At 57.7% G+C, this 27,870-nt stretch overlaps 1 protein-coding gene across 1 annotated transcript in view; it reads left to right on the forward strand.

The window, feature by feature from the left end:
* The window catches only part of AK8 (adenylate kinase 8), a 79,359-nt gene that overhangs the window by 14,760 nt on the left and 36,729 nt on the right, over window positions 1-27,870 (forward strand). Inside the window, exons 6-10 of the mRNA XM_087823251.1 lie at window positions 7,552-7,633; window positions 8,104-8,175; window positions 8,258-8,458; window positions 11,453-11,584; window positions 21,311-21,400. Coding sequence (XP_087679377.1) covers window positions 7,552-7,633; window positions 8,104-8,175; window positions 8,258-8,458; window positions 11,453-11,584; window positions 21,311-21,400 — 577 coding nt within the window. The remainder of the gene's footprint in view (window positions 1-7,551; window positions 7,634-8,103; window positions 8,176-8,257; window positions 8,459-11,452; window positions 11,585-21,310; window positions 21,401-27,870) is intronic.

Consider the following 27,870-nt stretch of genomic DNA (forward strand, 5'->3'; position numbering starts at 1 on the left):
GAAACCGTCCCGGGCACTTCTGGGGTTGGCTAGTGACCTGCCAGCTCTAAACATCTCCGGTCCCAGCACCTGGCCAAGGTGTCTCCCCAACGCCCCTCCCAGAAGCAAAGGCGCGAGATGGAGCCTGGCCCCTGGGAGGTGTGGTTCCTTAGGCGGGGTGTGAAAAATGATGACCTTGCCCAGGGTCCACTGGGCCTGGGATCTCGTCATAGTGAAGGTCGGGGGGGGGGTGGTAACAGCAAGTCCAGATTGAAGCCCAAACAGAGGTTCGGGGGCAGAACTGGTCCATCAGGACAGAGACACAAGGGGCAGTTAGCTGGCATTCATTGGCACGTGTGCCAGACACTGTGCCAGCTCTGAGGCACTTTCTGTTTGAATCCTCACAACTGTCCTATGGGTCTGTTTTTTTTAAACCCTTGTCTGAGTATATTTACTTGTTTTTTTTTTAAATTGATTTTTAGAGAGAGAGGAAGGGGGAGAGGGAGCAACACCGACTGGTTGCCTCCTGTCCTCCAATCAGGAATCGAACCCACAACCCCTGGGCTCCAACCAGCTGAGCCCCCTGGCCAGTGCTAGCCTATGGGTTTTTGACAACTAAGACTTACGGGTACCTACTGTGCGCCAGGGACTGTTCTGGGTCATGTTAGGCACAAACAGAACAAAGAGAACCCACGGAGCACCCACTTCCACGGGCGCAGGCCGGGGGCGGACAAGCAGCTGCAGCGGGAAACCCACCGCGGGTCCCAAGGAGGGCAGGCCTGTGTCCTGAGAGAAAAGCAGGCCTTCCAGGAGTCCAAGTTCAAAGCACTTGGCTCCACATAATCCCCGCGCCTCGAGCTGCAAAACTGTGACCACGCTGCTGAACTTTGACCTTGCCCCCCAGATTCCTGGTCAGGCAGGTCTCTGACCACACTGCAGGCAGGGCCACCCCCCACCCCCCAGTTAACAGTAGGTAGGGGGGTCCCTTTATGGCACATCACATGCAAACTGGCATTCTCGGGTTCGCTTCGATCTCACGCACCACAGAGATGCTCAGCTGTTCCCCACGAAGGAGGCGGGGAGGCAGCCGAGCGGGGCCGGAACCGAGCTCCCAGGTTTCCCGGCAGGTCCCGGGAGCCTTCCCCTCCCCTCCCCTCCCCTCCCCTCCCCTCCCCTCCCCTCCCCTCCCCTCCCCTCCCCTCCCCTCCCCTCCCCTCCCCTCCCCTCCCCTCTCCTCCCCAGTGCAGCTTTACTCTCCCGCTCAGGCGTGAGCCGGTGCTGGGCGGTGGGAAGGCCGGCGGAGAGGCCCGGCTCCGGCTGCGGAAGCCCAGCTGCTGTTTCATTTGTCCTTGAGGCGTCCTTGGGCCGGCGTGCGTTACCCAGCTTTCATCCGCTGGCTGACGGCAGGGGGAACACGGGGTCTTCCTGCCATTGTTTGGACACTCACGGGTTTATGGATGTCACTGGCAGCTCCGAGGAGTGCGGTTTTATGGATCAGCAGCTCTGCCGAGGCCGGGCTGTGTGGTTAGGCTCTCAGGGCCTCAGAGGGGGGTCGGGCGTGCGTCACGGCGAGGCGGGGACACCCTCATGGGTCCCTCACCTGTGGGCGTCTCTGGCCTCTGTGACCGAGGCCATGGTTGGCTGGTCGGCCGGTTGGTGTGATGCAGGGCTTCTTAGTGGCATGTGTGGCCCCGTCTGCGGGCCGAGCAGCAGCACCCCTGCTCCCCGTGGGCAACAAAATCACCTCATGTGTCCTATGGCCCCTCTCACTGCCTTGGGGGGGAAAATGGATGTGGGAAATGCAGGACAGAGCTGGATGTCCGAGCAGCTCAGGGACTGGAGAGCACAGGGCTGTGGAAATGGGCCTGGACGGCACCACCAGCCACGTCACCTCTAGCGACTCTGAGACCGGGGGGGTGGGGGGGGGCTGCCTCCCGAGAGCGGGAGAGCCCTGCGAGGGCACCAAGCCCGGGCAGCAGCCCCTGGTCCCCGCTCCTAAGCTTTGGTGATGTTGTCCAGCCAGCTGTCGCCCATGAGAAGCAAGGAGTGCGCCAGGGGCTGCAGAGAGGAGCCGCCATCCCCGGGGCACCCGCCTCCGCCAGACACTGAGCCGGCCCTTCATGAGCATCGTCACACCAAGTCAGAGCGCCGTCCCGTGCGACTCCTACTTTGCTGACGAGGAAATAGTCACACAGCTGCTACGTGGGAGACCGGGGTCCCCATCTGGCTCAATACCGTCAGCCCATAAGATCTGAAAGAGTCGTGGAACAAAAGTGGATGGTTTTTAGCTATGATCTGCAACCTATTAACTACCCTGATCTTAAGTATAAATAACCTGACAACCTAGACTGTTAATTATAAGTAAGAGCGTTGGTTAGAGTACAGGGGCAATGTGCATTTATTGGTGTGCCTCTTATTTACGCATTAAGACGTGGAAGCCCCGCATCCGCACCGGCGAGCTCTCCTCTGCACATGCAAGCGGCCTCCCCACGTTCCCCGCCAACAATCGCGCAGGTTGGATTTTTCCTGGAGCAACAGAGCAGGGTCTGGTCTCGGGAAGCAGAGCTGAGAACGCGTCTAGGGAGATGTGCAGGGAGGTCGGGCCCCAGGGAGCGGAGCCGGAGGGAACAGGCGGAGGGCATGTGTTTTCCGATGGCCGTGACCAGACAGGGCGGGGGCTGTGGACGGTGAAAGTCCCCTGGTAGCGGCACGGCTGCTCCAGCGTCCCCGCTTCTCACCTTGGCGATGACTGACACCCGAAGGGCCAGTCTTGTCTCTGAACCAGGGGTGGGCTCTAAGATGTGGGAGAGGAACAGGCCTCGCACAGTGTGTGGGTCGCCCACCCCCCTCGCTTCAGCGGGAGCCTGCCGCGTCCGAGCCCGAGCACGGAATGTGAATCCGTAAAGCCGGTTATCTCTGCAGTGGGTCAGCTCCGTGTCGCCCCGGACTCGGAGCTGGGTGGCCCTGGCCCATGTGGGGACAGACAGTGTAGCCTTCCAGCCGCGTCTTCCTCCCCAGGGCGGCTTCCTGGGCTACCCAGGCATCTGATGTGCGTTTGACTGTAAAATACTTTTTAGCTGTTTGCAGATAAATAAAAAGCCTCTTGAACTTCACACCGGTGCCCTACCGGCTTTGAACACCTGGCTGTAGCTTCAGTCTTGGGGAACAGACGTGCCTGGACCCGCGTGTTTGCATAAAAACGCCCCGCGTGGGTCACCGAGGTGCACGGCTCCTGCGCAGCTCAGCCCAGTCTGAGCACATGCAGTGTTGGGCTGTGCGGTAAAAAGGCCCCGGGAGCCCCAGGCTGCCTGGGGTGGGGCAGAGCCGGACGGTCCCGTGACATTCGTGGACTCGAGCGTGGTCGGGAATGCCAGCGGTGTGGCATGTTGTTGAGGTTAAACTTGGAAATTAAAATGTTGCTAGTCATCAAAATGCAGTCGGCCCTTGAACTGCATGGTTTGAACAGCGTGGGTCCACTTACATGTGGAATTTTTCCCCAATAAATGTAGAGTCGGCCTTCCGTATCCCCGGGTTTTGCATCTGCGGGTTCAGCCAAGTGTGGGTGGAAAACAGTACTTTCAATCCGTGGCTGGGGATCCGTGGATGCAGAGGCCGACCATATGCACTGTGCCCTGTGGTCCTGTGTAAGGGACTTGGGCACCTTCGGACTGTGGTACCCACAGGGGCCCGGAGCCAGCGCCCGCAGGTGCCGAGGGAGGACCGCGGGCGTTGTCCTCGCTGATTGTCTCTGGGACACATCAATGTGCCAAACTTGGTCTTTTAAGATGCATTTATTTTCTGGCTGATAAGATGTCTCCTCCCTTCTCCTTTCTGTGCTGGGAAACCACGAACTACTTCATGAGGAAAAAGGCTGCGGTGCATCTGTGTCTCGTCCCCGGTTCTGATTCTGAGCTGAGTGAGTCCGGCTTATTGAGTCCAGACCTTCAGCCCCCGGTGGCCTCCTCGGGGCTGTGAGGAGTCCGCTTTGGGCCCCGGGGGGCGCCCCTCGAGTCTGCACTTGGAGCTGGGAGCTGGATGGGGCGTCCTGCGGGAAAACGCAGGGGAGCGCCCCCTCTGGTCTTTGGGGGGGGGGGGGAGACGACTGCATCAAAAAGGCGGAGGGCCCAGAGGGCAGGCGTCACGCCCGCGCCGTGGCTCATTGCGCTTTAATAACAGCCAGGAGGGCGGGAAGGCCAGCGTTCAGAGCGCTCGGCGGCCTCGCCGGCTTCCCGGCTGCCTGGCTGCTTTGCTTCCCTTTCTTCTCAGCCGTGACATCTGCTCGGCGCTTGTCCCTCCTGTGATTGCGCACCCCTCGCAGCTGCGCGGACCCCCAGCTCGCCGGTGCCGGGCTGCCCCGGCAGCCGCCTCTTTGATGTGTGATAAAACAGAACCAGGCCACGGGGGTGTGGGGGCGCGAGCCGCGGAATATCAATCAGCCCGCTCGGAGCAAAGCCCGGCTCCGGCCGGCAGGCGGCCCGCGCAGTGTCAGCCGGGTGGATCCTGCCCCGCTGCAGCGTCAGCCGGATGGATCACCGTTCCAGTCGGGGGCGGCTCAGCGTCCGCGCCCAGCTCTCCTGGAAGGCAGGCCCGGGCCCAGCGAGCCTGCTGCTGGGGCGGCCGGCTGCTTGCTGACTGTGCCTTCTTGCTTTGCCGGCTGTGCAGCCATGAACTTGCTCTCAGCCGAAATTGCTGTTTCCCTTGAAAGTGCAGCCCCTCTGGCAGCCGGGCAGTTCCACGACCCTCTGCAAACGCAGGCGCTCTGGGAAAGGTCTGCTGGGGCTGAGCCTGGGGCTCCCGTCCTGAGGATGCCCCCGGGACCGGCCCTCTGGATGCGGGGGCCTTGGTCACGGTGCCCTGCCTTCCTGGCGGACCCGCCTGGGCCAGCGCTGGTGAAGGGTCGCTGGGGCTGCCTTCCCCATGCAGCGCGGGGCTGCACTAGTGGGGTGTGGGGCTGCCCTCAGGGGTCCCTGGGGACCTGTTTCTTAGCACCTCTGATTCTGAAGGAGCAGCCTGGAGAGCTGCTGGCCTGGGATCTGCTCCAGGGCCCCCACCTTCTCCGCCTGTAGGCCTCAGATCCGCGCAGGCCCGACGCGCCGGCGAGGCCGGGCTAATTAGGGAGATGTTCCTCGTTTGCTGCACTTTTCCTGCGTAATTGGGAGCCCGCTCTCTCCAGTGAGAGCTGTTCCCCTGAACAGTTCTAAAAGCTTTGGACCACATACTGCTTCAGCTGCAAACGTATGTGCGACAGCTAATGACTGCTCGCGATGCGGTATTAAACGCAAAGCCCTCCTGGCGCCGGTGCCGAGCGAGGACCGGGCTCCAACCCTCCTTCAGCTTCAAAAGCGGCTCAAAACGCCATCACCAGCCCTTGTCCTGGAGGGAGCAGCTGGTGGCCCCCAACCCCTCCCCAGCAAATAAAGGGAACCCGTCTGAGTGTAGCTGAAGTTCAGAAACCCGGGGCTCGCCTTCCGGGACCCGGAGAGCGGGGCCCCCAGACTCTGCCGGCGCCTGCGGCGGGGCGCATCTGTACGCGCTCGCTCTTCTTGGAGAGCCGCAGCCCAGCGCCTGGCTGGCTCTAACAAGGACTTGAGGGAGCAAATGGCTGTTAAAATTCTCTTTCGCACTTTTGCTTTGTTGGTTTAGGAACCAGGGGTTCCGTGGCTGTGCATTTTCCTGCATAATTTAAGAAATTAATGGGAGCATGCCTGATTCTCCCAACACTCTCTACTCTGTAAATCTGTTTAGCTTTTCTTTAAAACTGTCACTTGAGGCTGTTGGAGCCTAAATATTTATTTTTTAGAAAGACATTTCTTGCTCCCGTCCACATGGTGTTCTGGGAATCAGGTGTCACGGGTTATGAGCGACCTTGGGTCTGAGCTCACCCCTGTCAGTCCATCCTCTGACCTCAAAGCAACCAATTCTCATAATGACCTAGAGGGCGGGGCCTGTGGCTGGGGGCGGGGAGTGTCCGGGTCCCCATCTGAGAGCCAGTGTCAGAACCGTCCCTCTCCCCCACTGCAGAAAGGAGGAACACCTGGAGCTATTTGTGGCTTTATTTCACTCTTGCAAAGCTCACCTTACCCAATTTACCTGGCTGTCAGGTGGAAAGCATTAAATTGTGTGTGTGTGTGTGTGTGTGTGTGTGTGTGTGTGTGACCTGGCTCACGGAACTTGAAAAGACGTCAGACACTGTTTAAAGTGAACGTTGTTGAGGGACATCAACAACAACTTAAGCAAACGGGAAGATCGTGTATTGACCAGATATTGCAAAAATGTCAGTTCTTCAAAAGTTAACCTCTGCAGTTCATGTCATTACCGAAGCCTAGTTGAATTTCGATTTTGGGACTTGGCAAAATGTTTTTGCTGCTTACCTGGGAGAGCAACGTTTTTGAAAAAAGACGAAGGAGGAACACGACCTGTAAGATGAAACAATAAATTATAAGGTGGCAATAGTTTCAACAGAGCGAGGACCGCACAAGTGTCTGTCTATAGGCAGCAAGAGGCCGGAGCCAACGCGCAGCAGCGCTCAGGCCGCGATGGAAGCCGCGGTCGGAGGGGGAGCCCACGAGGCTGGGGCGGCTGCTGGGCCACCAGAAAACAAGTCTGAGCTCCGCCTCGCATCACTCTCAAGATAAAATGTGGCTCCGTTCGGTATTTAACTGTAAAGACAAACCATAGGAGAACAGGATGGAAATGCAAGTGAACGTTTCTCAGCGTTTGCACAAGTCCACACGACGTGAGAATCTGGAGGAAAGCGATGGCCGACCTGGGCGAAGGCCCGTGTGTGAAAAACAGCCCCGCCCGCGAAACTGAAAGGCCAGAGGCAAGCTGGGGTCTGTGGTCCTGTTTGCCAAAAGGAGTTAATGCTTTTAACATGTAAAGAGCTCTCGTAAATAAATAAAGGGGTAAAACCCCGAGGGGAAAGTGGAGAGATGGCATGAATAGGCATTTTTGGAAAAGAAAATATTCGACCAGCCAATAAACATATGGAAAGAAGGCCGAGCCTCATTAATGATCAAAGAGATGTAAATCAGCAGCGCGGGCCCAGGCGTTCCCCAGGGGCGCCTGCCCTGGTTGAGGAAGATGCAGGGAGACAGCTGCCAGCGGACTCGTGGCCGGGCCAGGCGGTGTCGCAGGGACCTGGCAGAACGCGTCCAAGGTCACAGGCGAGGCGACAGCGTTTAGAAATTTATCCAGAGGCTGTTGCATGTGCATCAGGAGGTCCGCCCAGCGCGGTTCCTAGACAAAGGTGAAAAAAGGGAGTGAAACCAAGGGAGCGGCCGTGAGGGTTGGCGAACGTTCCCAGCTGCGCCCCACAAGCCAGGCAGCCGCCAGAGCTCCCAGGGAAGGAGCATCTTGCGACGAGACGTTCGTGGAATGTTTTTGCTTTACAGGAAAACACACACACACACAACCCCCCCAAAAAAACCCAGACTACAAATGCGGCTGATTTTACTTTCTTTGGTCTTAAAAGTTCCAGACTTTCTATAAAGCTAGCATATTCCTTTATTAATTCCCCCAAAAATCTAAAAAATAAAAATAGGAGAGCACCTTTCCAAATTCTCTGCCTAGGGCTGGATTCTGGACGGCATCCCGGAAACTCGGGAGCAGGCGCTGATGATGCAGACCCTCGGGATCGCCCCCAGGCACATCGGTGAGTGGCCCCCCGCCCCCCCTGCCAGGGCCCACCCACAGTCCAGGCACCATCCCAGGGGAAAAGGGGGCCAGTGCTGTTGAATATTTTAGAGAACCAAATGCATTTGGGGTTCGTGCTGAAAAAAGTGGGGTTTTATTTTTACCCTGGTGGTTCCTTGTTCCAGGAGTCCCCCACCTGAGAAACTCTTTAGGAAATCACCTAAAATGCGGCGAAAGCGTCACGCACAGAGATGTCCCTCGCGGTGTTTTGTATGACAGTGAAAATTGTTAGCAGTCAGGCGTGTGCCGTCCCGGTCCCCAGGCGTGTCCTTTGTGTTTCGGTGCTGAGAAGACCCCTCGGGGTGGGAGACGGTGGTGGTTTTAATGTCATTACGCAGAGAGACGCCCATGAGACAAGTGTAGGGCCGTGAGGTTCAGCTGTCTGGACCCGGTGCCCAACGCGCCTGGTTTCCTTCCTCCTGCGCCCAGTCGTGCTGAGCGCTCCGGACACGGTGCTGATCGAGAGGAACCTGGGGAAGAGAATCGACCCTCACACCGGAGGTGAGCCCCCCCGACCCCCCCATGCAGCAGCTTCCTCGGCGGCGGAGCAGGTGACGCCCACTGAGCCCCCCTGTCCCGGCAGAGATCTACCACACCACCTTCGACTGGCCCCCCGAATTGGAGATCCAGAAACGCCTGGTGGTGCCCGCGGGCATCTCGGAGCAGGAGACGGTGCAGAGGCTGCTGGCCCACCACAGGAACATCGTCGGGGTGCTCCCCCTGTACTCGGGGATCCTGAAGGCCGTCAGTGCCGACCAGCCCTGCGTGGACGTCTTCTACCAGGGTGAGCGCGGACGGGCCGCGGGTCACTGTGCGCCACAGGCCTCCCCGTGCCAGCGTCCAGGACGTGCCCGGGGCCCAGAAGTCAAGTCATGGAGGGCCCAGGGTCCCCGTGGGGCGGAGCCCCTGGGAGCACCCCACTCGGAGACCCTGGGCTGACGTCTACACTCCACGGGGCCAGCAGACTGGACAGTGAGGGGCGGGAGGAGGAGAGGTGAGGGACGGGCTGGGAGGGACGTGGCAGCAAGCCTGGCCCTCAGGGTGAGGGGGAAGGAAGAGAAATTCTATAAAGACGGAGAAAACAGTAACACAATCCCACCCCCACCCCCACGAAGACTGAAAAACCACAGTGCAACTCGGGTGCTGTGCGTCCATGTAAAAAACCCCTGAAGCGGACAGGTGGGGGTGTATGGGGGGGCAGTTGAACCCCGAGACTTTGGAGCCTGGTGACCTGTGTTCAAATCCCCACCACACCCACCACGGTGCCTTCCGCAGCCCCCCAGAGCCGAGCCTCGGCTTTGCCATCCCTGAGATGGGAGCCCAAGTCCCGCCTCCCGCAGGCCGGGGTGGCGGCCACGCGGTTCTGCGGGTCATGTCTGCGCACAGAAGCGGCTCCGCACGTGGCAGACACTGCGCTCCCGTCGGAGAGGCCAGAAGGGGGGATGTCAGAGCACTCCTCTCCCCGCCCAGCTGCATCAGCATTTCTAAGTCTTGCCAAGCTTTGGCTGTCTCCAAGGCCAGTTATCCCTCCTGTGTGGTGACAGGTAAATGACACATAAAAATACCCCCAGGTATTTAAGACGCTTGGCAGCATACACGGGCTTTTCCTCACGTTCTCTCAGATCCTTCGAGGGGAGTGCTGTTGGGTGGGCAGGAGGTTCTGGGCTCCCCGTAGCCCCCACCTGCCCCTGGGCGCGAGTAGCTTCCCCGAGAGCCCCGCATGGCTCGGCCTGGCTCCCGCCTCCCGCTCTCCGCTCTCGAGGGTCAGCCACCGACGCCGGGTGTCTGGAAGTAGGACCGGGTGCTACTTTCAAAACGCCGGCTTACGGGTGGCCGGGAACTTCCCACGGGTTTTGCATCTCTGAAGGGTCGTCAGCCGCGAACACTGCACTCAAGATAAACCACCACGGCATTTATCTTGTGCCAAGATTCTGAATTTATACATTAATTGCTTTCAAATTATTTAATTAAATTTAAAAGTTCATGTGATCGTTCATAAAGAGTTCATGCCTGGAATTGTAAATGAAAATGTGAGTGTCTGAATGTATTAATTATTATTAATTAATAATGTGGAGAAAGAAGTGAGACTTGGAAAGCAGAATTCTCTCTGTTGTTTTTTTAATCTCTCTGCAGTGCACCCAGCAGCCACATATTTTTTAAAGGAATAATTAGCTGTGGAGGCTGTCTGGGGGGTCATTACCTCTAGTTAACTTGGTTATTTACTGTAAATTAGGCGCCGTTTGTAAGCAGGCCGCTTTGCCGGCAGTGTCTGTGCTCTCCGGCTGGGCCGTCTGAGAAGAGAGAACCTTGCTAGGAGCGTTTCCTCTGGGCTGGTCCCACCGGTGGAGATGTCACCGTGCAGTGGGTTTGGGGAGCCCCCAACCCTGCCAGCTCTGTAAGTGGGGACAAGAGGAGCTCGGCCCTCCTGGGCACGCCAGTTCGAGCCTGTCGAGCGTTTAGCTTGGCGGTGTCGAGGGTCAGCACAGCCTCGCAGGCAGTCGATTAACTCACCTGTGCCTTCAGGTCTGAACACGAGGGGAACTGTGGTGTTTCTAACGGTCCCTCCAATGAGAATCCCTGCAAAGACTTGAGAGTCAAAACCTGCACCACGAACATATTCTACTGGTTCTCAATTTTGTACCCCCCCTCCCAGGGGACATTTGGCAAAGTCTGGAAATATTTGTGGTTGTCACAACCTGGGAGGTGCTGCTGGCACCTGGTGGGTGGGGGCCAGAGCTGCCGCCCAGATCCTACACTGCACAGGACAGGCCCCGCAGCCAGGACCCAGCGGCCCCAGGATCAGGAGGGCGCGGGCGCCAGCTCTGCCGCGGATGGCGGCGGTTTCAGGGAGGCTGGGCTCCCGAGGGCAGCCTGTTGGCTCAGCCCCTGGTCGGGGTGGAGTCTATCTGCAGGTGGGAAGGTGTCACGGGGACGCCTCTAGCTGACCTTGGGCGCTGGATGGTCTGGGTCCCTGGCAGGAGGCAGGGCTGGGCAGGGAGACCCCGTTTTGATGTGGGCAGCCGGGGAGCAGGCACGGCCTGGGCCTCAGCTGGAAGGCAGCTCCCCTGGTCAGGGCCTGGCGACCCCCTTTCCCGGCCTCCTTACCTGCCTTCACACCCTCTCCCCGTGCTCCGTGCTCGGGCAGGAGGTGGCCGGGTTTGACGTTCAGTGGCTTTGGCGTGGGGGTTTTGCCCTGTGCGGTCGTCTCAGTGTTGGCGATGCTCCCGTGTCCCCACTTCTTTGTTCATCCAGTGCCAGGGCGCAGGAGGGCGCATAGCTGCAGCCACCCCTCCCGGGCCTGTTGGATGGCCGCCTCTGTGGGGACTCCCAGCAAAGTTGGTGTCACTGGAATGTGGCTGCAGATTATTGTAACCAATTCCCGAGTCCTTTGGAAGCCCCGAGGGCCGGCCCTGCGTGGCCCGGTGTGGTCATCAAAGCCCGTCCTGCCCCTAGGAGGCCGGCCTGGTCCGGCTTCAGGTTAGAGGCCTGGCCAGCAGGGGTTCAGCTGGGAAACACCCCGATGCAGTGGTGCACATCGTGGGTCCTGGGACCAGCCCCCCACAAAGCAGCCAGCCAGCCCCTCCCATCTGGGTGCCAGGCCCGAAGCCTAACCCCTTCCCCGCAGCCTCGCCCTGCTCGGCAGGCCCAGGCCGGACACAGGAGGTTTCCACGGAGCTGTGAGGAGAGGGAGAGTCCTGCTGGGGAAAGAGCCCCGCACGGTGCGGAGCGGCTTCCCTCTCTGGGACCTGTGTTAATTCTCCTTCCTCCTGTCTTCCAGCTCTGACCTACGTCCAAACCAACCATCGATCCAACGCCCCGTTCACCCCGAGGGTGCTGCTCTGCGGGCCCCCGGGCAGTGGGAAGAGCCTGCAGGCCGCCCTCCTGGCCCAGAAATACGGCCTCATCAACGGTGAGTGCCCGGCCGCCGCTTCCACGGCCTCCCCGGCGCCCGCCCTCCAGAGCGCTCCAGGGTATGGGGGTGGCAAGGAGGGACCAGTGTCGCCTCTCCCTTGCTCCCTGCTCTGAGCAGTTTTCAGGGAGTCCACCTGTGCAGGGACAAGGTCCCCTCCTCCCAAGGGCAATGCTGTGAACACACTGCCCAGTGAGGACAGGGCCGGGGCCCGGGAGCCGGGGCAGTTTCTAGCCGTCCTTTATTGCCCCTGCCGCAGTGGTTTCCTGTGCTCCGCCCCAGGGGGGCCTCCCACCAGCGCCCCAGCCTCCTCGAAGCCTGAGCCAGCTCCTGCGTTATAGGGCCTGCTGTTTGTTTATACTCTCTTGTCTCCTTTGGCTCCCCAACCCAGGTCAGTGTGTTTACAGGCAAACAGTTTCTGAACCAGAGGAAGGCTCGCTCTGCACAGTTTCAATAAATATTTCACCAGGAGGAGAGAGAGTATTGAAGTCAGTCCTCCAGGTCCTTCCCAGGTGGTCCCCGGCTTGGATGCCAGCCTGTCTTCAGGGGGGAGGGGCTGCAGAGGACCCGGCGTGGCTGGGGGAGTTCGGGCGCCAGCCCCAGCCAGCGCTTCAGCAGCCTAAATAGCCTCCGCTGCATTTACGAAAAAACAGGAACCTGCACCCCAGCATATAAATACATGCTCCCCCAATTATGCATACATACCACACCGATAAGCGTGTATACACACACACACACACGTACACCACCCCAGAAGGATCACGTTTTCAATAAAAATGCTTTTCAATTATGCCTCCCACAACTTAAAATTCCGAAGACACTGAGACTAGCTAGGAATTAGTGACAAAAATCATACCCACAGAATGAAGACAGAGAACTGAGCCAGTCATTCCGATTCGTAAGGAAACGTGCGAATGGTAGTGATGTTAGTATTTTGCTAAAATTTCTAAGCGGTCGTATTCTCATTGATTAGTGTGGAAAAATAGCCCAGACACTTTAGGATTAAAAATGCTTTTGCTGGCATCAGTGGGTTTTTTTAAACCATCACTCAGAGAATTTCTTCTCCTTTGATTCCCCCCCTTTAAGAGCATTAGACTGAATTTCCAGCTCTGGTTGGCTTTTCGTGGGAAGGAGCAGCAGTCGGCTTGCAAGCGGCTGCACGTGTGTCGGGCTGCAGGGCTTCCTGCCATGTGGGGGGACGTGAGGGTGGGTCTCACAGCAGAGGGTGGCTGAGCCCCAGCCAGCAGCCCTCACCGTAGCCCTGCTTTGCTTAAGTCGCCCTCACCGCATCTTATGTTGTTCATGCAGACACTCTCACTCAAGACAGCTTCTCTTTAATCTTATTTTTCCATTGCTTTTCTAGAGAGAGAGTGGAAGGGGTGGGGGAGAGAAACATCGATGTGAGAGAGACACATAGGCCGGTTGCCTCCCGAATGTGCCCCGACCTGGGGCGGGGAGCGAACCTGCAGCCCAGGTATGTGACCCTGACGAGGAATCGATGCTCAGGTGCGCAGGCCGATGCTCTCACCACGGAGCACGCCGGCCAGGGCATTAATTTTATTTTTCAGTTGCAGTTTACATTCAACATTATTTTGTGTTAGTTTCAGGTGTGCAGAATGGGGGTTAGGCAACCGGGTAAGGAAAAGCAATGTTTCAGGTAAATTGTTTTTGGTGCCCCAATGAAGAAGTGAAATTACCAGGCTAGATCTTTCTAAAAATGAAAATAGAAAAGCTCATCAGGGCTTTTGCTTTGTCCCAAAGAGCCATTTGGGGGCGAATCTTCTCGAAAATTGAGCATTTGGAGACCAATTCAGAAAGTTCTCATTTCTCCAAGGTGCTCTTGATAAACGCAAGACATCACGAGCTTCCCATAAACCGATTTAAGGGGACTGCTGTTAACAAGACGAACACCGCGCGGTCCGTAGAGGTTTGCGGAGGCCTGTCTGCGCCTGGAGCCCCTGGCACTGCCGCCCCGCAGGGCCACCCCCTGGCTGGGTCTTCATCTCCGCATTTATGAGCCTCTCAGTCCTGGGAAAACACCTCCAAACAGACACACACCCCAGCGCCCACTCCAACAAGGTTTACTGAAAGTCTCCCGGCTACAGTGGGCAGGGATACGAGCGGGCGCAGTGTTTTGACAGAAAGGCCACTGTTGATTAAGATGCTCTGTTGATTAAGACCCTCTGCCCGGTGCCTTCACTCCTGGGGCTTTCACGTTACTGAAGCACTCATTTATCGTGCACTGTCCACAAAAAGAGACGTCAGAGGGCCAGTTACGTCAGTCAGGCTCAGCGCAGGCAGCCGAGCACCGGGCAGCCGTCCACCAGGAACCCGGAGAGCGGCTTGCTGTCCGGGCGCCTTGTTAAGCGAGGGCGGGCGGAAAGCGACCTGCTCAGCAGTGTCAGGGGCGGCCTCATTTTTGTTCAAAAAGCGTGCTGGTCTATGCCCAGAAAAAAACCTGGTTATTTCTGTAGAGTGGTGTATGACCCAGCTCTGATTTGTTTTGTTTTGTTTTGCAATGAGCATGAATTTTCTAACCAGAGACAACCACAAAGGATTTCCTTAAAATATTAATGGTTCGCTACAGCGCTGAATGCAGTTCACGTTACCGGGTGCACAGAGCGGGCACGCGTGAAAAAGTAGGAGGGGAACCTGAGGGTGCAGCGTGGCCCTGGCGGGCCGGCCTGGGCCTGGGGAGTGAGCAAAGCGAACTGCGGCTGACCCCACGCCGCTGCGGGGCCGACTGCGCCCCAGCCTCGGTCCTTTGAACCTCCCGGAGAGAGACCGTCACTGCCTGTTCTTCAGGGAGCCCGGTGGCGCCAGGCGGCTGTGGCAGGGGCTCTAAGCCGTTCCTCCCCAATACAAGCAGTGAGCACTACATGCCCGCCCCCGACCCTTCTCGCAGCATTTTAGGAGGTTCTGTTTTGTCAGCCGGTTCAGAGTATTTTCTAATCTCCCTCGTGGTTTGTTTCTTGACCTATGTATTATTTAGAAGTGGATCGCTTCATTTCCAAAAATTTGGGGATGTTCCAGGTTTGTTCTTGTTACTGATTCCACACTTAATTCTGCTGTGGTCAAGAACACACCCTGTGCGATTTCAGTCCTCTGAAACGCATCGGTACTTTTTTACGGCCCCGCACGTGGTCTGTATTGGTGGCTCCCACAAGCCCTGAAAGGAATGTGTGTCCTGGTGCTGTTCACAGTGTCCTACAAACGTTAATCAGGACAAGGCGTTTGGGAGCGTTGTTCAGATCTGTGTTTTTCACGATCCCTCCTCTCTCGTTGTTTCAGTTACTGAGGGGGTGCGTTAAAATCCGCAACTCTGACTGTGGTTTTGCCTGTTTCTCTGCCAGCCTTCGCTCCGTGCAATTGGAAGCTACGGTATTAGGTGCACATACACCTAGGATTTCCCTGTCTTCTGGGTGAAATGACCCTTTTGTCGTTAGGAAATGTCCCTGTGCGTCTAGTAATATACTCACTTCCCTGACGTCTGCTTTGGTATTAGTGCGGCCATGCCAGTGTCTGGATGGTATCTCTTGGGAACTTTTTCTTTTAAACTGTCCATGTCTGATATTTTAACTGTGTCTTGTAGACAACACAGAGCTGGGTCTTGTTTTCTAAAAAACTAGCCTGATATTCTTCTGCCTTTCTGTTCCGTCCATGTCCACGTAAAGTAATTTTCATACGGTGGGGGCAGGTCTGCCACCTGGGTTTTTTCATCTGTTTGTGTTGTCCTTTGTCTGTTTCTCCTCCCCTGCTAACTTTTGGATTACCCGGATATTTTTTATCATTTTTTTATTATTTTTTTATTTATCTTTATTGTTGAGAGTATTACAGGTGTCCCATTTTTCCCCCCAATTGACCCCCTCCCCCTTGTTCGCACCCCCTCCCCAGGCCTTCACCCCGTCATTGACTGTGTCCATGGGTTATGCCTATATGCATATAACTTCTCTGGTTAATCTCTTCCCACCCTCCACCCCCTTCCCTCTTTCCTCTGAAATATGATCGTCTGTTACATGCGTCAATGTCTCTGGATCTATTTAGTTCATCAGATTGTTTTGTTCATTAGCTTCTTCTTATAGAAGACCCTTCAGCATTTCCTGTAGTGCTGGTCTGGTGGTGATGAACTCCTTTAGCTTTTCCTTGTCTGAGAAGCTCTTTATCTGACCTTCAATTCTAAATGATAGCTTTGCTGGGTAGAGCAATCTTGGTTGTAGTTCCATGTTTTTCATCACTTTGAATATTTCTTGTCATTCCCTTCTGGCCTGCAAGGTTTCTGTTGAGAAATCAGCTGACAGTCATATGGGTGCTCCCTTGTAGGTTACTAACTGCTTTTCTCTTGCTGCTTTTAAGATTCTGTCTTTGTCTTTAACCTTTGGCATTTTAACTATGATGTGTCTTGCTGTGGGCCTCTTTGGGTTCCTCTTGTTTGGGACCCTCTGTGCTTCCTGGACTTGTAAGTCAATTTCTTTCCCCAGGTAGGAGAAGTTTCCTGTAATTATTTTTTCAAATAGGTTTTCAATTCCCTGGTCTCTTTCTTCCCCTTCTTGCACCCCAATAATATGAATGTTGGGCCTCTTGCAGTTGTCCCAGAGGCTCCTTATACTATCTTCATATTTCTGGATTCTTTTTTCTTTTTGCTCTTCTGGTTGGGTGTTTTTTGTTTCCTCATGTTCCAAATTGCTGATTTGATTCTCAGCGTCCTCCACTCTACTGTTGATTCCCTGTAAATTATTCTTCATTTCAGTTCCTATGGCCTTCATTTCAAATTGGTACTTTATTATGTCATCGATGGTCTCAGTTGTTTCCTTAATAATCTGCTTAAACATCCTTATAAACAGAATTCTGAACTCTGTATCTGTTAGCTTGCTTGGTTCTATTTCATTTAGTTCCTCTTCTAGAGATTTCTTCTGTTCTTTCCTTTGTGACATGTTTCTTTGACTCCACATTTTGGCTGCTTCCAGGTGTTTGTTTCTATGTATTGGGTAGAGCTGCTATGTCTCCGGGAATTCGTAGAGTGGCTTTGTGTAGTAGGTGTCCTGTAGGGTCCAGTCGCTCAGCCTCCCCAGTCACCTGAGCTGCGCCTTCTAGGGGCTCCCCTGTGTGGGCTGTGTGCACTGTCCTGTTGTAGTTGAGCCTTGGTTGCTGTTGGCGTCACTGGGAGGAACTGACCCCCAGGCAAATCAGCTGTCAGGACCAGCTGCAACTACAGCCAAGGAGCTGCTGTGCTGGAGACACCCCTATGGAGCAGGATTTACTTCTGTGGTGCTTTGGTGTTCACCAAGTGCGCCCCTTGAGTGTCACTCGTGGATGTGGTAGGGTTGTAATCCAGCGTGGTCGAGTCTACCCACCAGGTGCACTGTCTCTGAGGCCTCCCAGGAGGTGCAAAGTCAGCCTCTGCCAGTGCCTTGCCCAGGGCCACCCAGCATGAGCTACACAGCAAACCATAGCTGGCTGCTACTTGTGCTGGGCTTGGAGGTGCCCAGGAGAGGCCAAGTTATGAGCCAGTGCAGGCTGCCGCTAGTGCCAGGCCTGATGCCACTTATCAAGCTGTATGGGGCAGCTGCTGCTTGTTTGAGAGATTTTAGGAAAGTCCTAAGCATGAGGCTCCAGAGGCCACTTGCAGAGAAAAGTCCCTGGAAATGGCCTGGATGAGCTGCAGGTGGGGAGGGCGGGGCCTCCGGGAATCACGGGGCGGGGCCAATGGTGGGAGTCAGGTTTTGGCGATTCAAATATGGCGCCTGCCTGCCGGCTGTGTGGGGAGGACTCGCCAAAGGAGCCATGGCCTCCGCCAGCCCTTCTGCCTGGGGGGAAGCCGCCCTCCAGCTCTGGCCCCAATTCCAGGCAGGTTAGTTCCTCCCCGAGTGTCCCGGGTCCTTTCCGGCTGCTCCCGGCGCTGGGCTCAGAGGGAGCGTCCGAGTGAGTCCGTGCCGGGCCCTTTAGAGGAGCTGCTGGGGCTCCCGGAGCCTCCGGGACCTTCAGGGACAGTCCCCGCTGGGTTCACAGCCCAAAGTTATGGGGCTTCTCTTCCCAGCCCTGGAGCAGCCCTGGGCTGGGGGCCTGATGTGGGGCTGGGACCCCTCCCTCCTCCGGGAAACCCCCACCACCGAGATGCCCTCCCGGCTTTAACCTGCGGCACCGGGTGTGGGCCCGCGGCACGTCTCCGGGATTCAGCCCCGATCCGCGCGTCTCCGCCCCTCCTCCCGCTCTCGGTGCTTCCTCAGGTCCCTGGCTGCGGGGCTTCTGTGCAGCCGGATCTCAGAGGCCCTGAGCGACGGCGGTTCTGTATTTTCGCTGTACGTTTGATGTGGCTGCGGGAGGCGGCGGGGCAGCTGCTCCCTGTGCCGCCAGCTTGTTTCTCCTACCCGGATATTTTTTAGTAATCCTTACCGCAGTCTCTCTTGACTTAGTATCACACCTCTCCGTGCATAACATAACCTCCCAGCGGGGTGTCCCCTTCCGCCCTGCCCCGTCCTTTGTGCTCTTGTCAGGCACGTTGCCTGTACTTACCTCGTACGCTCTTCAATGTGCTGTAATTGCTTTCACTTTATACGGTCTCTTTTTAAAAGTCAAGAAATGCGGGGGAGAAAGGCGCTTGCCTACGCCTACATGTCAACACTCTTCTGTCTTTTGTGTAGATCCAAGTCTCTGTCTGTTATCATTTTCTTCCAGACTAAAGACCTTCCTTTAACATCTCTTGTAGTGAAAGTCTGCTGGTGACAAATTCTCTCCGCTTTCGTGTCTGGAAATGTCTTTGTTTCACCTTCATCCTTGGACGGTGTTTTTGGTGCACATGGGGCTGTGACAGCTGCCGTCTCTCAGCACGTTAAGGGTGTCGCTCCTCTGTCTGTGGCTTCCGACGCGGCCCCGGGTGATTGTTGTCCTTGTTTCCCTGTAGATAAAGCATCCTTCCCCACTCTGACTGCTTTTCCTATTTTCTCTTTGTCTTTGGTTTTCAGAAACTTAACTGTGATGCATCAGGGTGTGGTTTCCTTTGTATTTGTTCTTCGTGGGTCTCAGAGATTCTTGGATTTGTGCGTTCATGTTTTTCATCAGATTTTGAAATTCCTCTGCCATATTTTCTCACATATTTTTGTCTTCCTCTCCCCACCCCTCTCTCTTCTTTCTGGGACTCCAATTACATGTATGTTAGACTTTGGATATTATTCTCCAGTGCTCTGCTTTTTGTTTCCATCCCCTCCTCCAACCCCCTCTTTGCCTCAGTTTGGTTACTTTCTAGGACTGTTTTTCCCATCTCCAAATTCACTACTTGCAAGCCCATCCTCAGTGTTCTCCAGTTCTACAATTTCATCTGTTGTTTTTTTGTTTTTTGTTTTTTTTTATACTTTCCATTTCTCTGCTGAGATTTACCCGTCTGGTGACTCATATTAACTACCTTTTCCTTGAAGTCTTAAACATATTTATAGTAGCTGTTTTGAAGTCCTCGTGCACTAATTCTGACTTTTGTGTCATCTCTTGGTCTGGTTCTATGGCCTCTTTTGTCTTTATAGGGCTCACTTTTCCCTGTTTTTGTGGCCTCTCAGGTAGTTTTTTATTGCACGCTGGACATCGTGGTTCTCACACTGCTGAGAGTCTGGTTTGTGTGTCTTGCTTTAGGAAGACTGAGTGTAAAGGGGTTGGGTTTTATCACACGGTGAATCCAGTGCAACATCCACTTGACCCCGTTGAGGCTTCTATTCAGTTTTGTGAAGGTGGGGCCAGACTGGACTCACCCTGGGGCTGGTGTCTCTCTACACCACAGGCATGGCCTCCTGGAGTCTCAGCTCCGTGTCGGGGCGTCCGGCTGTCAGAATGCCGGCGTCTCCCGCGCCGTGTGAGCCTCCACTCAGCTCACGGCTCCCCGGCAGCTTTTACCCTCCGGGCCTCGTGAGGTCTCACCCCACATGTGTGCAGCTTTGCCCAAACCAGGGACTCTAGTGGACCCCCCGCAGGTCCCTGGGACTCCTCGCTGCACAGCTCCCTCCTCTCCATTACCTGCGCCCGGAACTCCGGCTGTCTCAGAGCCCAGGACCCGATCCTTGCTTCCCGCTCACTGTCTGGTCTCCGCTTCTCCTGTGCTGCGGTTTGGAAAGTGACCATGGGCAGGAAAACCAGGGTGGATGTGGGGCTCCGTGTGTCCCTCCTCCTAAGAATCACAGCCCTGGTGTCCGCTGTGCCTGGAAAGAGTTGCTTCATGTTGCTTCACAGCTTTTTAGGATAGAAGATAGCCGTGATGCCTGTTCCCCCTTCATGGCCAGAGCTGAAGCTAAGCATGGGTTTGATGCCACACAGACCTGGGTTCGAACCCCAGCGGTGCTGCTAACAGGCTCCGTGACCCAGAACAGGGGACTTCACCTCTTCGAGTCCCTTTCCTCACCCAGAAACAGCAGGTTGTCATGAGGGCTAAGACAAAGCCCGCCTGGCACAGCGCCCGGCACCTGGCACATGGAGAGGTCCCGGTGACCAGCAGCCTTTGCTCTGCTCCTGTTTCCCTGAGCGAGTGAGGCTGCGGCCGTCCGAGGACAGTCACTGCTGTCGTCTCCACGTGAAGGTAGCCTGTCCTCACTGAGGACGGAGTCTGGTGATGGTTGTTGTCTTAAGCATTCACTTCATTCAGTGAATTTTAGGCTTGTTGGTTTGTTTGTTTCTTTAATATTGGAAGAAAAGTCCTTGGCCTTAAGATTAAGAAAAGCAAGATTGTGCAATTAACAACTCACGAAAATATAGCTCGAACCTTCAGCTTTGGCTGCTACAGGCTTTCATTCCACACTTCTTGACCGACACCCCTGCGTGTTGGCCTTGGCTGAGGTCTAGAAACACCTCGTGGGGGCTCGTGACAGAAAGGCCCCAGATTGCTTGACTGTGACTCCAAAGGGGGTTACAGCAAGGTCAGGGTGCTCCCGTGGTCGGGGTGTTCCCGTGGTCAGGGTGTTCCCATGGTCGGGGTGTTCCCGTGGTCAGAGTGTTCCTGTGGTCAGGGCTCCCCCGTGGTCAGGGCTCCCCCGTGGTCAGGGCACTCTCCTGGTCAGGGCTCTCCCATGGTCAGGGCTTCCCCGTGGTCAGGGCTCCCCCGTGGTCAGGGCTCCCCTGTGGTCAGGGCTCCACTGTGGTCAGGGAGCTCCAGTGGTCAGGGCTCCCCTGTGGTCAGGGCTCTCCAGTGGTCAGGGCTCCGCTGTGGTCAGGGAGCTCCAGTGGTCAGGGCTCCCCTGTGGTCAGGGCTCCCCTGTGGTCAGGGTGCTCCAGGATGCCGCCTGAGTCACAGGGGGGCCAACAGGGCACATTCCCTCCAACAAGTCATCCCGTGGGAGCACCTCGCTGACTGGAAGCAGCGTCTTCCCCGCCGCCCCAGCAGGAACAGTGAGAGGAGAGCACGCGGGGCACGTTGCTGGGCCCACGCGGTTCCCCAGCCGGACGCTAGCCCTCGGCCTGCCAGAGCCCCGCTGGGAGGCTCCGGGCGCACCCAGGCCCTGCTGTGTCCCCCACACCGTCCATTTTTAACACGTTCTTTGCCAAATGAATTCTTTCTCATTCTGCATCTTCCTCCTCGGTCTCTTATTTGCCAATTCCTTTTTAATATTTCCTTTCCTGGGACACACACCCACACTCGGGAAACCCTTGCGTGTTTCCAGCGACCCTTCCCCTCGCGGGCAGCACTCTTTCTTTTCTTTCTTGTCAGTCTTCCTCCTGCTGGAAACGTAATGGGCGCCTTTCTGTTCCTCTCTCCAGTCTGCTGTGGGCAGCTGCTGAAGGAGGCCGTGGCCGACAAGACCATGTACGGCGAGGTCATCCAGCCCTATTTTGAAAAGGAACTGGCAGGTAGGCCACCCCTTCCACAGCGGCTCTGGAGAGAGCGCCCCCGGGGGCACGCAAAGCACCTGGGCGCTCAGGTCCGGGGAACAGCCGGAGATGGAAACGGCTCCCCTGTGAGCAGAGGCTTTAGTGGCTCCCTGGTGGGGCCTCGGCCCGATCCACGCGAGGGGCTTTGCGGAGCCACTGTCCTCACTGGCGGTTTGGAAGGTCCCCGTTTCTCAACACGTTGCTTCCCGGAACCGACGGCGCAAGGCGGAGGCCACGGAGCGCCCACGCCTTCGTTAGTCCACGCGCGGGAAACGCCGTGGCAGCTGTTCCCACCTAGTCAGCAGTCGGGGTCCAGGCGGCTGCGCAGGTGCTGCTGCTCCTCACAGGGTCTCCCGCCGCCTGCCTGGCGGGGGAGGCCGGACCAGATGATCTGTCCAGGCCCCCCACCCATGATCGCCAGTCCTAGTATCCACCTGAGGACGGGAACCTTTGAGGGATTCTAGTCCAGTTTCCCGCATCCACAAATGAGCCACGGAGGGGGACGGGCCGCCGAGGCCACTCGGCCAGCTCGTGTCTGGGCTTCCCTGGTCCCCGTGCCTTCCTCGGGCGGAGCGTTTTCCGTGCCCCACACCTTCCTCCTGGCGGAGCGCGGTGCCCGCGTGCTCGCAAACACGCGGCCGCCTTGGGGCAAACGGACAGACCAGGCCGCAGGGCCGCCCGCCCACCGCAGCTGGGACTTGTCGCTCTGTCAGCGTCCTGAGTGCGCCGTCCTCCCGTCTGCCGTCTCTGGTGAGCCCTGCTGTTCATTTCCATTGCTGCGGAAACAAACTTAGTGCTTTAAAGCAGCTTGAGTGCGTCATCTCCGGGTCCCGGAGGTCAGGAGCCCTAACGTTGGTGTCGGCCGGGCCGGGTCCTTCCTGGGGCTCTGGGGGGACCTGCTCCCTAGCCCGTCCCAGCTCCCCGAGGCCCTTCCCCCCACGTCAGCCAGCAGCTCGGCGTCTTCCCATCTTTCTCCCTCTGGCCCCGAAAACGAAACCCACAAGCTTTTTTGGTGATGGCCGCGAGGCAGGGCTGTTTTCTGGCTTGGTGACCGGGAAGGAGACCCGGGCTCCGACCCTCCAGGCTTTGGGCCGCGTGTCCCTCTGCAGCCTGTTGTTTGCTGAGACCCTGCAGCTCCAGCCGCCTGCGCCTCCTGCAGAATTAAAGACACAGCCACCCCTGTGTCCCATCTCCTGCAGAAGCACTGCATCCCCCCTGGCACTAATCCCGGCCCCGCGGGGTCACGGAGAATGCGTGTGCATTCAGAACCACTGACCGGCTCGTTAGCGGCTGCAGAGGAGACCAGGGCGCTCTCCGGGCGGAGGAGGCTGGAACCCTGGCCTGGCAGGGCCACTGGCCTGGAGCCGGAAAGGGACAAGACGCCAGCGCTTCTCCTAATCCCGTTCGAGGGGACTGTCCTTCTGGACGTGGAAACTGCTTAGATATCCGCAGCCTCACATGTCTCCCAGCAGAGGCCCCCCTTCTCGGATCCCGTGTCGCCGATGTCTGGGACCCGGTGTAGCTGGGTGGTCATCAACCCTGTCACCTCCCCGCACCTGAGCTCTAAACCCATCTAGAGGCAGCCCAGAGTGTGCTGGGGGAACCGGGGGAGGATGTCAGGGTCTGGGGGCTCTGTTGGGCTTCCCGACCCAGCCTCCAGGTCCAGGCCTGGGGACAAGTCAGCTGAGCTGCAGGGGTGGCCCCTCACCCAGTGAACAGCCACACGGTGAGGCTGGGGACGGGGGAACTGGCCCAGGCCCTCCCTGGGAGAGCTCTGCCGGGCGGGGGCAGAAGCGGGAAGGGACCCATCCCCACTGGGGCGGGGGCCAGAGGGACGCGGCCAGTCCAGTGAGAGACCCTCCTCTCTGGGGGAAGCGAGGCAAAGGGGCAGAGGGAGCAGAGTGTTTGTCTTCCCAGCGCTGCCCCAGGATCAGAAGGGCCCTTCCCAATACGCAGACGGCGGTTGCTTTCTTTTGGGGGCCTATGGGGGCCTCTCAGATTTCTCTCTTCACGTCCTCGGCATGTTTTAGACACCTCCCCTCCATGCCAGCCCCATTCCCCGGGGTTTGGGTTCCCAGTCACCCCACAAGCATTTCCACCTGGGACACCTGCAAGGTTTGGGGGGCTCACGGGAGAGCAGAGGCTCTTGGAAAAGACTCAGAGGACTTGTCACCCTGGGGCACAGCCCTGGCCCCTCCGAGTGGGCAGCCAGAGCCTCCTGCCTGTGGCCAACCCCGTGCAGAACCACACCCTCGCCACCCCGTAGACCAGGCAGTGTCCTGGGTACTGAACCCCCCCCCCCCGGGGACGCTGTGCCCCCTGCTGCTGGCCGCTGGCCACCTCAGCGAACCTCCCGCCGTCTGTCCCTGAGCTCCTGCCACTCAGGCTCCTGCCCTCTCCGCTCACCTTGGAGCCGCAAGCCCCGGAGACGGCGGCTCTGTCACCGAGGTGCATGGAGGCCGCCCCCGCAGTCATCACCACCGGCATCCAGATGTCGTCCTTCCCCCGGAGCCACCCCCCCTCGTCCCCAGGGACTCAGATGTCATGTCCCAGCCGCGACCTCTGCAGGCTCGGTTATGTTCCCGTGTCCTCACGGGGGCTGCCAACACCTCCTCCTCCCGGATCAGCAGCGAAATTAATAACTGTGTTGCTTCCCCGGCTTCTCTGTCTGCTGGGCAGGGGACCCCCGGGCCCCGCGTCGCGCGCCCTGAATCTCTTGATCCCAGGCCCCCGTGACGTGCGGTGGACGGAGGCGTGGGGAGAAGCTTAGGCAGGGCCCCGCGCTTGGAAATGTGTGGGTCCGACCCCTGCACGCGCTCCGACCGAGCTGCCGCGAATGGACGAGTCCATCCCGCCGCCTCCTACGGTCACCGGGCCGGCCCTGGTCACGCGGCTCCGCGGCTGGAGCTCTTGTCCCTTTTTTGTCTGTTAGTTAGTTAGCCCTCACCTGAGGGTATTTTCTTCTATTGATTTTTTTTAGAAAGAGTGTAAGGGAGGGAGGGGGGAGGGAGGGGAAGAGAGAGAAACGCGGCCTGAGGGAGGCACGTCGATGGGCTGCCTCGCGCCCGCGCCCGGACCGGGCGGGATCCACCCCTCGGTGCGCAGGCCGACCCTCCGACCGCCGAGCCACACCAGCCAGGGCTCGCTTTCCCGTGGCTACGAAACCAGTAAAAAACTGTCCTGGGCTCTTGGAAAAGTAGCCTCTCAGCTGCTTACACGCCCCTGGAAGTGAGGAGGCTGGTGCCTCTGCGTGACGTGTGCCGATGGGCTTTTACTCCCCAGAATCCGGCGAAGGGGCCTCTTACTCTCCTTCTCCGCTGAACTCCTGGTGGCTACAGCGGCCACCAGCTCCACGTGACGGCCGTGGCTCCTTCCCTGGGACACCTTCCTGCCCAAGGGCCTTGCTGCGGGCGAGGTTTCCTCACTGGGGACCTGGAGCGTCCCGAGGGGGCGGCCAGCTGCCTGTGCCCATTGGGCTGCCCGGTCCCCAGTTTTCACTTAATGTGACAACCAGCCCCCCTCATCCACCTCAACTCACTCCGAAAAGTCTGCACAGCTGTATTTTTCACCTTTGTCCCAAGAATTTCAGCTGTAAGTTATGGCCTCGTGTGTGTGTGTGTGTGTGTGTGTGTGTGGCTCCGTGTGTGTGGCTCTGTGTGTGTGGCTGTGTGTGTGTATGTGGCTGTGTGTGGCTCTGTGTGTGTGTGGCTCTGTGTGTGTGGCTCTGTGTGTGTGGCTCTGTGTGTGTGGCTCCGTGTGTGTGGCTCCGTGTGTATGGCTCCGTGTGTGTGGCCCCGTGTGTGTGGCCCTGTGTGTGTGGCCCCGTATGTGTGGCTCCGTGTGTGTGTGGCCCCGTGTGTGTGGCCCCGTGTGTGTGGCCTCGTGTGTGTGGCCCTGTGTGTGTGGCCGTGTGTGTGTGGCTGTGTGTGTGTGGCCCTGTGTGTGTGGCTCCGTGTGTGTGGCTCCGTGTGTGTGGCTCTGTGTGTGTGGCTTTGTGTATGTGGCTCTGTGTGTGTGGCTGTGTGTGGCTGTTGGCAGTAGAAATAACCTGACTCCAGATAGTGGGCTCTAATTGGTGGCACAGAAGGGCAGCCTCCTACCTGGCTCTGCTGGTCGCTTTGTTCTTGAACGTTGCTTGGGTCTTCTCTGACCCCCAGGGAAAGTATCCAAACAGCCAGAGGTGCGTCTTGCCCACGTTGGTTTAGGTCTTGCTCTGAGTGTGAGATGTTTGTCCTGATCCGTCTGCTCTGCACTCAGATCGAGTGGGGCTGTCCGGTTGGGGACCAGCCGTGAGGGCGTGTCCCCAGCAGTGGGGGCGGAGTCAGACTCTAGTTTTTGACATTTCCTGTCTCTCCAGGAGCAGAAAGGGGACTGTGGGTTCCGACACTCGCCACCCGGCCTGGTGGCCAAGTTACCGTGAGCTACTAGCTCACCTCAGCCCTGTAGCCAACCCCACCTGTCAGCATCCTCCCAACAGGCCCAAATCCCAAATCCCTGGGTGCACACGCCAGACATTCTGACCTGCAGGTGAGAAGGCAGCCGCTTTCCCCTACAGCCAAATCCTGGTGTGCAGGAGAGGTCCCGAGGAAGACAGATTATTACTGTTTCCCGTGCCCCTCCCTAAATACTTCTGTTTGGAGAAGGTCCCTTACGGCCCAGCAGAGCCGGGGGAGAGGCGGGAGATTTGAGGGAGAGTCGACTCTAATTTGCACCCTTTCTGGTCATGAGACCCCACCGTGGCCGGCGCAGCCCTCACGGCACAAACCAGCCGGGCAGCCCCAAGCTGGGATGGTTACCAGCGTCTTCGAGAGCCTTCTGCGCCTCCGCATCCCGGGAGGCGTGGATCAGAGTGCAGCCAAAGCGCCTCCTTTTTAGGGGGAATTAATATTCCCATCACTAAATCCACACTAAAGATTTGACAATAGGCCAGCTTTGTGCTTTTGTTAAAAACTTGCAAAGGTTTGCTGAGTTGAAAGACAAAGTAAACCTCCCCGTCTGAGGAGGTAAGCGGAGCACAGCCCGGTGAGCCGGCAGCGCCCCGCCCGCCACGGAGGCCCGGGGGACGGCGTCTCCAGCAGCCCGCGTGCGTCTGTAGCGGCGGCAGGCCGCGCCCGGCGCTCTGAATTATTTACCAGCTGATTAATAGACTCGCAGGGGTATAATTAGGAGCGGGAGAGGCGGTGGGCACAGCAACCGGCGCAGCGCTTGGGGGAACGGGAGACTTTATTTTTTTAAAGAAACTTTCTAGGGTGCTGGGCGTTTGAAGATAAGTTGGGAAGAGCTCAGTGCCTCTTCTCTTTTGAAGTGGAAATAGGACAGTTTGAATCCGTCGAGTTTAATTTTTCACAAGCTTTAGGGGCCCCCGCGGTGCTACTCCCTTTTTATTACTGAAAAAAACTCCACATTTTTCTTTCATTTTTCTACACGCACATGTGCACGCCCACACGCACACATGCACGCACGCACACACATGCGCACGCACACATGCACACACACACACGCACCCACGCACACACATGCACCCACGCACACACGCGCACGCACACGCACGCAGTCCGAGCAGTCGGTAATAAGCACGTTCGTTTGCTCTCTCGCTCAGCGTGTGTTTTATCTGTTCCCTCCCCGAGACGCGTCCCCCGTCCCTCGGGTGCCCCACCGGAGCCCCGCTGCAGGGCGGCCGGCGGGTGGCCGCGGCCGCGGCGCTGATGCATTTTCATGGACCCTCACCCGGCCCGACAGTGCTTTTGAAGTGGCTCCTTGTTTCAAGTCAAACTTCTGGCTCCTCCGCCGGGACCGCTACAAAGGTTTCCTCCTGGAAAGCGGGTGGAGTCTTCCAGCGGCGGGGCCGTGGCCGAGGGGCCCGTTCACGAGGACGGACAGAGGAGGGGGTCAGCGCCCCGTGTGTCAGCAGCTTCGTGCCCCCAGAGGGCCCAGCTCCTTGTGTTTTTAAAACTAGACTTTCATCTCTACTGCTTCTGTATCGTCAAAATGATGCTTCACCTGCATCATTAAAAGGTCTGTCACCATAGAGGCCACAAAGCTTTTGTTCAATGGCCAGACCAGTGGGGAAACTGAGGCAGCGAGGGGCCCTCAATGCACTCATGCTCCGGGTCAGTGAAATCCTTTCTCCCCAGCTGGGCGGGGGCTGTGTCACCGGCTGTGCCTGCTGCACCGGGTGTGCCCAGGGCCCTCGCCCTGTGCCGGGCTCCCAGGTCACAAGACGAGGTGAGGCAGAGCCCGCGCCTCCGCAGGCCTAGGGTGAGCCCGAGCGCGTGGCGTCCTCCCGCTGACCAGAGCCTCTGGAATCCTTCCCCCCACGGCAGCCCCTGTGGCCTCCCGCCCACTCAGCTGTGAAATCGGCTGCGACAGGCTGGACCCCGGGGCCCGAGCCGCCTCCTCCAGCCGTGAGGCCTCCCGTGCAGCCGCCCAGGGCTCCTCTCACACCCACG

Source organism: Miniopterus natalensis, chromosome 12 (assembly GCF_054644295.1).
Source record: "Miniopterus natalensis isolate mMinNat1 chromosome 12, mMinNat1.hap1, whole genome shotgun sequence".
Classification (NCBI taxonomy): domain Eukaryota; kingdom Metazoa; phylum Chordata; class Mammalia; order Chiroptera; family Miniopteridae; genus Miniopterus; species Miniopterus natalensis.